At 36.8% G+C, this 12,760-nt stretch overlaps 1 protein-coding gene across 1 annotated transcript in view; it reads right to left on the bottom strand.

The window, feature by feature from the left end:
- Positions 1-12,760, bottom strand: part of ASH1L (ASH1 like histone lysine methyltransferase) — a 233,916-nt gene that overhangs the window by 104,837 nt on the left and 116,319 nt on the right. The window contains exon 6 of the mRNA XM_037050750.1: positions 1,054-1,233. Coding sequence (XP_036906645.1) covers positions 1,054-1,233 — 180 coding nt within the window. The remainder of the gene's footprint in view (positions 1-1,053; positions 1,234-12,760) is intronic.

Here is a 12,760-nt window from a genome sequence, read left to right as displayed (position 1 = left end):
AATATGAACTTACTATTTTTAAAAAGATTTTATTTATTTTTAGGGAGAGGAAAAGAAAGTAAGGAGAAAGAGAGAGAAAGAAGTATCAATGTGTGGTTACCTCTCGTGTGCCCACCACTAAGGACCTGGCCTGCAACCCAGGCATATGTCCTGACTGGGAATGTAACCAGCTACCCTTTGGTTTGCAGGCCATCATTCAATCCACTGATCCACACAAGCCAGGGTGGAAATACAAAGTTAAAAAAAAAGATTTTATTTACTTATTTTTAGACAGACGGGAAAGGAGGAAGGAAGAGAGGGAGAGAAACATCAATGTGTGGTTGCCTCTCATGCACCCCTCCTGGGTACCTGGTCCACAACCCAGGCATGTTCCCTGACTGGGAATTGAACCCTCCACCCTTTGGTTTGCAGGCATGTGCTCAATCCACTCAGTCCCGCCAGCCAGGGCATAAATATGAAGTTTTAAAAAGTTAGGCGTACTTTACTCATCTGGCAAAGAGCTTGGAACACAGAAAACATTTAGTCAATGAGGAAAGAATGTAGAAAATCATGAAGATCACTTTAGGTATATGTATATGCCAGTTTTCTGATTTTTAGTTAACAAAAAAAGCATCATTAGAATCCAAATAATAGAAATGTAATCTAGAAAGTTGGAGAGTAGGTACAGATCAGGGAAGATGTATTAGCCACAAACAACATAGTGTAAGTAGCATGACTATAAGTGAACATTGTGGTGTTTGTGATGAGATTCATATTTGTATACATTACATTTATATTGTTTTCTGATTGTCAAAATGTAATTTGAAACATGGAAGAATAATCGGGTCTTTAAAAGGTGTCAGCTGGAGATTAGGGTAAGGCAGGAGAGGGTAAAAGAAGATAAATGGTGATGGAAAGAAAGAGACATGACTTGGGGTGGTTTACACAACACAATATAAAGATGATATATTATAAAATTGTATGCCTTAAACCAACATAATTTTATTAACCAATGTGACCCCTATATATTCAATTGAAAAAAAAGTATGTCAGCTGATAGGTACTATTACTTACTCTGTAGTTTTGTAAACATCAGAATACAGCCCTGCTTTCTGATACTTCTTCTTTGGGGGACGTGGGGCCTTCTTTTCTCTTGGGATAAGTGAAAGCACAGGCTGCAAGATACTTTCAGGTTCAAGAGGTTTGGCTGGGGTTTCAGGAGGACTGGGAATCTCAACTGCTGCTTCAGTAAAGCTATAAAAAGAAGTTTAAAGATAATTTTATGATGAAATAGTATTTTCCTACAAATAATTGTCTACTGTAAAAAACATAACAATTAAAAGAAGAGATATGAAGTCTTCCTCATCTAGCCATGCTGGAGTAACAGATACCTGACTTCTCCTGCTGGCAGAAACTAACAGAAATACAGTAAACTACTATAAACCTAGATAAAGTTTACAAAACAATCATCAGATATCAGACAATGGTTAGTGCAGCATTGCAATCCCTAAGAAAAACTGGGGAAAAAACCAAAACAACAGAGGGAAAGAGATGAGGCCTATAACTACTCTGCTATGTGAGGACTGTAGTAGAAGCAAAATCAAAGCAGAGATGTCCAACTTGATGGGTTGAAAAGAGAGATCAGTCAGAGTACAGAGAGGTTAAGGTACCTGAAATCTGTGGGGCCAAGTGTTGAACAAAGTTATGGAGAAAAATTAACTCTAAAAATCTGTGTATGGGTCTCCTTTAGTATACTGCTAAATACTAAGTTATGCATGTGCAGGGTAAAATTCTGTAAGGCTGGACAAAAAACTACCAGAGTAAAACAACCTGAACAATCCTCAGAGGCTCACAGATGATGGTAGATACTCAGATTCCACTAGGCAGAGTAGAAAGATACTGTCCAATATCAGGAACATTAAATAGATATCCCAGAGGGTAACATTACCCATTTTTATAGGTCTCAACTCTCCCTGGACTAAATGCTGGCCCTAATAAAGCTTTAAAACTATTTTCAAAAGGATCTAAGGTGATCTACAAGTAACTTAACAGCCTGACAAAATAAATTAAACACTAAGGAAAGAACAAAAACCAGAAAAACAATAATGTGACACTCACAATGTAAACAAATTCCCAATGAGAAAAAAACTTACAGAGTAATGATAAAAATTTTCCAAATATGATAAAAAGTATAAAATCAAAGTTCTAAAAAGCTAAACAAACCATAAGAAATATAAATTCAAATAAAACATGGCAAATCATACTGCATCATAATACACTTGCTGAAAACTATTTGATGGAGAAAATAAAAGAGGCTAGAAGACAAAATATACGATATAAACAGGAGTATACAAATAAGAATGAGTGCAGATTTCACTTATGAAACAATACAAGCCGGAAGGCAATGAACTAACAACTATAGTGCTAAAAAGGAGAGGGAGTGAGGGGGAGACGGACTCTAAATTCATTAAGAATTCTAAATAAAGAAAAAACATCTTTAAAAATTAAGGTGATACCAGTTCCAGGCAAAGATGTAATAGACACTTCTACCTATCCTCCCCCTGAGTACAACTAAATATCCTGGAAATTATACATAACATAAACATAAGCAAACAGATTGGCTAGTGACCTGGGACTTAAGCAATGATATTGTAGGCAATTTCCCAGATTTCCTTTTGGCTTCATATTTAATGTGAAAGACAACACACTGTACCTAACATCAAAGATAAAGCAAATGTTTACTCTTATCACTTATATTCAACATAACAGTTAAGGTACCAGCCTGTGCTAAAATGTAGAGAAAGTGTGAGTCCTCCAAATTTGTTCTTTGTCAAGATTGTTTTGGTTATTTGGTATTCCCTGAAATTCTTTATGAATATTAAGATGGATTTTTCTACTTCTGCAAGAATTATCATTGGGATTTTGGTAGAAATCTGTAGTTTGCTTTGGGTAGTACTGATACATTAACATTAAATTTTCTAATCCATAAACACAGGCTGTCTTCCCATTTATTTATACGTCTTCTTTAATTTTGTTCAACAGTGTTTTATAAGTTTTCAATGAAGTCTTTCGCCATCTTAAGTTTATTCTTTTTGATGTTACATAACTGGAATTGTTTTCCTATTTTCTTTTTGAAAAGCAGTGTATAGAAATGCAACAGATTTTTTGTAAGGTGATTTTGCCTCTCAACTTTACTAAATTAGTTTAATAGCTTCAGCAGGTTTGTGTGTGTGTGTGTGTGTGTGTGTACGCGTGTGTGTGTGTAATCTTTAGGGTTTTTCAAATAGAAGACTTTGGCATTTGGGAACAGAGCTAATTTGACTTTTCCTTTATAATTTGAATGCCTTTTACTTTTTTTCATTTCAGCTTAATTGCTCTGGTTAGGAATTTCAATAGTATGTTGAATTGAAGTGGCAAAAGGGGCATCCTTTCCTTGTTCCTGATGTTAGGGGAAAAGCTCTCAGTCTTTTACCATTAATGTTCGTTAGCTGTGAGTTTTTCTACGTGGTCTTTATTATGTTGAGATAATTTCTACCTATTCCTAGATTTCTAGGAATTTTTATCATGATTTTGTCAAATTCATTTTCTGCATTTATTGATATGACCGTGAGTTTATTCTTTAGCATATTGATGTAACAGATTACACTAGTTAATTTTTGCATAGTGACCAAGTCTTGCATAACCTACTTGGTCATGAAATCTATTTACTATTTATTTACTTACTTAATCATTTATTATTATTTTTTTACTGTTCTCCTTACCAGCCAAATTCAACTTCTACTTCTGTGCCTTATCTTATGCTCCTTTCTCCCTGCAATAAAAAAATACTTTCTGCTTTCCTGGTTATCCCCTACATATATAAATTCACCAAGTGCCACCTGTAGACCATATACATCAGAATCAACTTGGAGGCTTATAAGAAATGCAAATGCCTACTCACAGACTTTTAGAAATTTCTACTGAGATCTGAACTGAAACCTTCCTAAACTTGTTGGCCCTGACACCCCAAAGACACTGTTCATAGGAGCATCCTTCTCATCCTACTTGGGCTGTAACATCATAGACCGGGTTTATATTCTCTCCCTCTCATGCCATATCCCAACACCCTCACCCCATTAAGGCTTCAAAACCCAGCTCAGGATCACTGTGACTTCCATACTCTGTATGATTTAGGACTTGAACTTTTCAAGGGGAAAAAAGAGGAAGAGATAAGCCATTTAAAAATATGATTTATGATATATTTATCTATACCAATATAATACTTTCAGTTTCTGTGCTTTTCTAAAGTAAATATCAGCAACTATATATTTAGGGACTTGATTCTTTCATTTAATATTATGTTTCTAACACTATGAGCAATTATTGCATGTCAGCTATAATTAATTTCTAATACCGTATCACATTCCATTGTATGAAAAACTACAATATACTTACTCCTTTTTCTGTTAATCTATGTTTCCTTTTTCTATACATTATAACCAATCTTGCTACCTTTACAAACTCTTTTCTAGTGCCCTTTATGCAGGAGTTTTTCTAAGCTATCTAAAAGGTAATTGCTAGATTATATAGTATTGATTTATATCTTTTTTTTTGTTGTTACACATTCTGGATATCAAAAATGCATACATCATCAGTGTCACAAATTTACTCTCCCACTTTGTAGAAAGTCTTCCTATGTTTGTCATGATGTGTGATTAACAGAAATTCTTAGTTTTAATATAACCCTGTATATCAATTTTTACCTACATGGTTACTGCTTTTGATATCTTGTTTAGAAAATCCTTTCTGACAGTAATACTATGAAGTTTTTCTGCCTTGGGTGGTGTTGCTCAGTGGACTGACCGACAGACCAAGAAACAAAGGGTTGCCAGTTCAATTCCCAGTCAGGGCACATGTCTGAGCTGCCAGCCAGGTACCCAGGCAGCAGCCTGTGACAAGCAACTGATTGATAAATCTCGCACATCTATATTCCTCTCTCCTCTTCCCTTCCCCTCTCCTAAAAAAAAATCAAGAAATAAAAGTTTAAAGTTTTGTTTTTTATATTTATGTGTTTAATCAATTGGTTATCAGTTTTTGTATGTGGAGAAGTCAGAATCTAATTTCATTCCCATTCCTATGCAATACCAACTTTTGGGGCACAATTTATCAAATGTTGTTTCCTTTCCCTACTGGTATTCAGGGTCAATATAGCAACTCTGTCATACAGCAACCCTGCATACATGCATGGATCTGTTTCTCTTACCAACTCAGTTGTTCCATACTAGCTTAATATATCACATATTAAAATTGTCTTGGAACAAACCTATTACCTTCTTAAGTTAATTCCATTCCTAGGTATATACCTTAGGGATTAGTGCCCATATATATCATCAGCAGACATTAGAAGAATATTAAGAGCAGCATTTTGGGATAATAGCCTCAACAGTAAATCTTAGAGATAACCCAACAGTAAAATGGAAAACCTGTACTATATACACATAATGGATTACTACACAGTAATAAAACAAAGTTAACTACAACAACATGCAACAACAATGATGTTTACATTTACATGTTGAGCAAAAACAGTTAGACCCAACAAAAGTTTATGTTTTGTAAATTCCAGTTCAATGATGTTCAGGAAGGATAAACTGAACTATATTGTTTATGCTTACATATTTAAATGGTATAAAAAAAGGTAAAGATGTGGTTACCCTAAAAGTCTGGACTAATGTAGTAGATGTCCTGATGGGTTCAGTTGCACAGCCTCCCCTATTACCTAAGTCGTGTACTTGAGGTGCATCCTTCGTGTTGGCTGAATACAACTGTCTGATAGTTGAGTCTTAACAGGAGCTGGCAGGTCAAAAGGAGGGGGCTAACAAAAGCCAGTCAGCTGCAAGGACTGGCTGTGACCACTGATCACTACTCTTTGTCCTCCACTAAGCAACTGTGCAGGGGCAGGGTGATGGTGCTCCTGTGTGGACTATAGCTGTACACTGGGTGCACAGGCTCTCAGGTTTCACAGGTGGTGAAGGCCAGGGTCAGCCCCGACCTGCTTTGCCTGGGGCCACCCTATATGAGATATAAAGCCATATGAGATGGCTGCTCCTTGTGCTGGGATTGAGATTCCCAGGAAAAGCCAATCTGTGAATCTAGGCTGCCTGCTGCTAGTGCTGGGCCTGGAGTTACTTAGCAAGGGGTATGGGGGATGGGGATTCACTGAGGCCAGCTGTTGCTTATTTGAGAGGATTTAGGAATCTCTGAAGCATGAGCCAAGACCAGACATTTTCATATTGAAAAGTCATCATTAACAGTTTGGGTGGGCTATGTGGCTCTGTTGGGGGAGGGCTCAGAAAAGGAACAACTGCCTCTGCCCACCTATATATATATCTGTGAGAAAGCTGTCCTCCAATGCTCATCTTGATGGTAGACACTTCAGTCCCTCCCCGTATGCCTGTGGTGACTTTCAAGCTGCTATCCTGGTGCTGGTGCTCACAGGGAGTAAGTCTGAGTAAGTTCGTGTGTGGGTTCTTCAAGGAAAACTGCCTGGGACTCCAGAAGTTTATTCCATTATAAAAATGACTCAATCCCCACTGATTTTTGCAGCAAGAAGTTATGGGGAGTCATTTTTCTTGCACTGGAAACCTGGGCTGGGGGTCTAGTGTGGGGCTGGGACTGCTTGCTCCGAAAGTATCCCTCCTGCATTTTATCCACCACACATGGATATGGGTCCAGCCTGTTCTGTGTCTGTCCCTCCTAACCATATGGATCAATGTGGTTTAAGTCGATAGATGTCAGACTCCTAGTCAACTAATTTCTGACGGTTCTGAGTAACGGTTGTTATATATTTTAGTTGTAATTTTGATGTGGTTGTGAGGAGGCGAGACATGTTTACATATGCTACTATCTTGACTGGAAGTCTGGAATGATCTTTTTCTGTAAAGTGTGGCAGAAATGTCTTTCGAACTGTCTGGTCCTGGTGATTGCTTTGTGGCACAATCTTAAATTATGGGCTCAATTTACATAATGTTTTCTAGAGGTGGTTCCAATATTTCGGGCATAAAGTTCTTACAGTAGTCACTTTTTAATCTCTCATATACAGATCTCCTTTTAAAATTCCTTACTTTATTATTGACTTTCTCTTTTGGCATTGATTAATCTTACCAGAAGATTGTATATTTTATTAGTTTTCAACAAACTCTGTTCTTCAGTGATTCTGTTGTATCTTACCATTATTTTGTTAATTCAGTGTATATGTTCTATTTCTTTTCTTTACATTTTGAGGCTTATTCTCTTGCTTTACTGATTTTTTAAAATATATATTTTATTGATTGTGCCATTACAGTTGTCCCATTCCCCCCCTTCATTCACCTCCACCCTGCACACCCCTCCCCCCCCATTCTCCCCCTTTTGTTTATGTCCATGTGTCACAAGTAATTTAGATTCTATATTTCCCCTACTATTCTTGCCCTTCCCCCTATTTTCTACCCACCCTCTATGCTACTTATTCTCTGTACCTTCTTCCCCCTTCTCCTCCTCCCACTCCCCTATTGCTAAACCTCAATGCTGCTAACCCTCCATAGATATCCATTTCTATGGTTCCACTCCCGATCTAGATGTCTTCTTAGTTTGCTTTTGTTTTAGGCATGGATGTTAATAACTGTGAGTTTGCTGTCCTTTCACTGTTAATATTTTTTATCTTCTTTTTCTTATATAAGTCCCTTTAACATTTCATATAATAAGGGCTTGGTCATGAGGAACTCCTTGAATTTGACCTTATCTGAGAAGCACTTTATCTGCCCTTCCATTCTAAATGAAAGCTTTGCTGGACAGAGCAATCTTGGTTGTAGGTCTTTGGATTTCATGACTTGGAATACTTCTTTGTAGTCCGTTCTTGCCTGTAAGGTCTCTTTTGAGAAATCAGCTGACAGTCTGATGGGCGGCACTCCTTTGTACGTGACTGTCCCCTTATCTCTTGCTGCTTCTAGAATTCTCTCCTTCATTTTGGTCTTGGCTAATGTAATTATGATGTGCCTTGGTGTGTTCCTTCTTGGGTCCAACTTCTTTGGGACTCTCTGAGCTTCCTGGATTTCCTGGGAGTCTATTTCCTTTGCCAGACTAGGGAAGTTCTCTTTTATTATTTGTTCAAATACGTTTTCCACTCATGGCTGTTTCTTTTCCCCTTCTGGTACCCCTATAATTCGGATGTTGGAAGGTTTAAAAATGTCCTGGAGGTTCCTAAGCCTCTCCTCATTTTTTTAAAAATTCCTGTTTCTTCATTCTTTTCTGTTTGGTTGTTTCCTTCTTCCTTCTGGTCCACTCCCTTGATCTGAGTCCCAGTTTCCTTTCCATCACTATTGGTTTCCTGTGCATTTCCCTTCATTTCAATCAGTTTAGCCTTCATTTGTTCCTCTAATTTGTGGCTAAAATCAATCAATTCTGTGACCATCCTGATTACCAGTGTTTTGAACAGTGCATCTGAAAGGTTGGCTATTTCTTGGTCACTTAGATAGGCTCTGGGGCTTTGAGCTGTTCTTGAGCCATAATATTTTGGTCTGTTTGCACCTGCTATGTATGAGGAGCGGAGCCTTAGGTGTTCACCAGGGCGGGGCAATCCAGGTCGCTGGGTTGTGATGCTGTATGTGGGGGTGAGGTCAGAGAGGGGCAATAGTGTTTTTTTCCTGCTCTCTCTTGGGTTTTGGTTCCCGCTGTTGCTTCCCACAAACAAATTGGGCCCTTCTGGTGCTGGTTCCTGGGTGTGTGGGCTTGTGTACTCTCCAGGACCTGTGGGTCTCTCCAACAAACTCTTCTGGCACCTTGACCCCAAAAGTCTTTCCAATTGGTGCCCTCAGGCTCTAATTCCTGGCGCTGGGGCCATGACCTGAGCAGCCTGTCTCACTGTTCGCCTCTTCGCTTCTTTTATCTGCGCTTAAATGTGTGACCACGGTCTGCCAGCTAACCTGCACCCTCACTGGGTCCACCCGTTCCAAACCCATGCCTGGGTTCTGCCAACAGCTGCCACTGGGTCAGTCTGGCCGATCTTTCCTGTCCGACCCCACTCTGCTGCTGACTCTGCCCCTCTTACCATTGTTTTCGGACTTCCGTACAGTTCAATTTTCTGTGTTGTGTCTGCGTTTTGGTTAATAAAACTTTGTTGTCTTAAACTTAGTTGTGCGAGGAGGCACAGTGTTTCCACCTATGCCTCCATCTTGGCCGGAAGTCCTTCTTCTTAACATTTTAAAAGATTATATAAGAATTAAAGTCTATGAAATCTCCCTCTAGGGACTGGTTTAGATACAACCCATGTTTCAATATGTAGCATAGTATTAAGTTCTAAATAGTTTTATTATAATAAAATTTTATTATAATTTACCTAAGTTTTTAAAACTTATCTTTTTTTCTTTAAGAATCAGAAGTTGAACCCAGTCTAGAACTCAGATCATAACCATTATACTATTCCTTTTATTCTGGTTTGTTACGAATCACCAATAGTGACAAAGAACTCTTTAACATGGCATACAAGACCTTCTGCATAAACTGGTCCCCACACCCCTTTCTCTAGATTCTTTGAATACCATAATACTCTACTGTACTCTGTGTTTTGGCAAGAATAGCTTTTTTCAACTTTTCTGAACCTTCCATGCATTTTCACACTCATCGACCTATAATGTTTGCTCTAGCTTTTTTCCTTTAAATAACAGATAGTGTCTATTCTTCAGATTTTAACTTAATCATTACTTCTATAGGAGAAGTCAATTTTGTGTCTGATATATCTTCATACCCCTAAGTAACTCTTCATAATAGCACTTAGACTGTAAGATCCATGAGGAAGGGGAATGTATCTATATTTGCTTATGTTGTATCTATTCTCAGCACATGGAATAAATAATTTTGCAATACTTACTGAATGAATAAATAAATGAACAAATTCCTGGCCCATATCAAATACTGTAATAGGTACCAGTTAGAAAAAGGTAAAAAACTTGTCTCTGGGAACTCACTGTGTCATATCCCAACCTTCTCTTCATATTCTCATTAAATTTTAGAATACAGTATTGTGGATAATAAGACATTAATATTGCTGACAATGACACTAGAATATTTGGAATACAAAGGCTTAACATGAAATGAAGCCCTTTCTCATTGAAGCACATTTCTAAGGTGACCCTTCCTAAAGTGAACCATCAAGATGTCATAAACTAAAAAAAAAAAAGATGCCATAAACTGTCAGTTTCTTAGTATAGTTAAGGCACAAATAATTCTGTCTGTACAGTGATTTTAAAACATCAGTGATTATAAATGAATAACACTAACTCCAAAACAGATTTATGGGAATAACATACAAAAATATTTAGCCCTGGCTGGTGTAGGTCAGTGGATTGAGCACAGGCCTGCGAACCACACAATCGAGGTTCGATTCCCAGTCAGGGCACATGCCTGGGTTGCAGGCCAGTTCCCAGCAGGGGATGCATGAGAGGCAACCATACACTGATATTTCTCTCCCTCTCTCCTTATCTTCCCCTCTAAAAATAAATAAATAAAACCTTAAAATATATATATATATATTTATATATATTTTAAAAGACCTTAAGAGGCAAATATACATTAAGAACTTAGTATATGAAAAAGGTATCATTTCAGATAAGAGGGGAAAAGATAAAATAATAAAAAGTCATAAGACCATCATTTAAAAATCAAAAACATTAAGTCTCTTTTTAAATTATATCTTTCTGCCCTGGCTGTTATAGCTCAATGGATTGAGCACGGGCCTGTGAAGCAAAGGGTCACTGGATCGATTTACAGTCAGGGCACATGCCTGGGTTGCAGGCCAGGTCCCCAGTAGGGGACACATGAGAGGCAATCACACACTGGTATTTCCCTCTCACTCTTTCTCCTTCCCTTCCCCTCTCTCTAAAAATAAATAAATAAAATATTTAAAAAATAAATTACATCTTTCTTTTGCCTTTCCAAAAAAGAAAAGAAAAAATGAAACAATACAAAAACCACTTTACTAAAATCCTCCCGGAATATAAATATAAATGCATACAACATAAAAATAGCCATGCTTACAAATCTGCAACCTTGATAATGACTGACCATAAACACAGTATTAATTCATACCTTACATGTAAGTAAATTTCAACTGACCTGGCTGTTGCAGCCCAGTGGACTAAACAGTGGCCCATTGATCAAAAAGTGCTGGTTAAATTCCCAGTCAGGGAATGTGCCTGGGTTTTGGACCAGGTCCCCAGTTGGGGGTATATGAGAGGCAATAAATTGATGTTTCTCTTGCATATCGAAGTTTTTCTCCCTTCTCCCTTCCCTCTCTTTAAAAATAAACAAGTAAAATATTAAACAAGATAAACTGTAATTGATTTAAGGTCCTAAATGTAAAAAAGTAATATGTAATCCATCAAAGAAGAGTAAATAAATTATAATATATTCATAGCATGGAATAGTATAATTCATGTTACCAATGACAAGATGTCTGTGATACAAGAGGAGAAAAAGTTAAGCTACAAAATGAAGTACAGTTTATTACTAAGTACTTAAAATAAGATTTGCATATGCACATATTTATAAATGCATAAGAAAAGGTATAAAAGGATATATATGGCAAGAAAATATAAATAAAACTAAATGTCAAAGAACGAACATGAAGAGTTAATATTTTGACTGTATGATCACTTAAAAATAAAAAAATTAAAAAAGGTAAGGAACATAAACAAATTCTAATCTCCAAATACACAAATAAGTACAAATTGAAACATGTAGGAAGTAACATTTTGGAAGTGTATTTCACCTATATCAGACTGGTAAAGATTAAAATAAAAGGATACATTTTAGGGTAGATAAGGTTAAGTAAATAGTATACAACTATTACTGTATGATAGTAAAAGTATAAACAGGTATGACATTCAAGAGGGCTATTGGACAATATATGTTGAAAGACTTAAAATGTATCTAGCAGTTTTAACTTGTATTTCTCTAATTGTGAACAAGGATTACAATGTTAGTGAGACTGAGCATGCTGTACTTAGTAAAGCTAAAGCTATTTGCAAACAGTGAATATTATATTTATTCATTTAAATGTATCAAATAAACCTTCAGGGAAAGCAATGATTGGATATATAAAAAAAGGATTAAATGGTCTTTTCTTTTTGTGATTTTTGGCTTTCAGCTCTATAACTTTTACAAAAAAGTAAAACTATACAAGGAAATTCAAGAAAATAAATCTAACATGCATGAAGATTTAAACTGTATTTGGTGGCTCTGGGTGTTGTAGCTCAGTGGATTGAGCACAGGCCTGTGAACCACACGATCGACGTTTGATTCCCAGTCAGGGCACATGCCTGGGTTGCAGACCAGTTCCCAGCAGGGAACACACGAGAAGCAACCATACACTGGTATTTCTCTCCTTCCCTTCCTAATAAAATCTTTAAAAATAAATAAAATAAAATGTATTTGGTGATAGGATAAAAAGATTAGAGCACCATAAAGATAAAATGATGTGATAATAAAAGTAATTCCACTCACATAGCTATACACTGGATAAAATACATACATAATCTCTCTGGACCTTGATTTTTTTCATCTGTGAAGTGACGGACTTGAAATGGATCATTAAAATTTTGCTTTGTATGTACTTATAATTTTGGACAGCCACGAGTAAGAGCACTTTTAATTAGAACACAGAAGAACGAGTCTTACATAATAAAAAGTTTTCAGGTTAACTGAATTATGCAGTGGCATAGATATGTTACCTTTTCATAAAAGCTACTTCCCTCTACTCAGATAAAAT

The sequence above is a fragment of the Sturnira hondurensis genome, unplaced genomic scaffold (assembly GCF_014824575.4).
Source record: "Sturnira hondurensis isolate 20B ecotype Veracruz unplaced genomic scaffold, ASM1482457v3 Scaffold0006829, whole genome shotgun sequence".
Classification (NCBI taxonomy): domain Eukaryota; kingdom Metazoa; phylum Chordata; class Mammalia; order Chiroptera; family Phyllostomidae; genus Sturnira; species Sturnira hondurensis.
The sequence above is the reverse complement of the archived record's forward strand: the minus strand, read 5'-3'. Positions and strand labels throughout refer to the sequence as shown.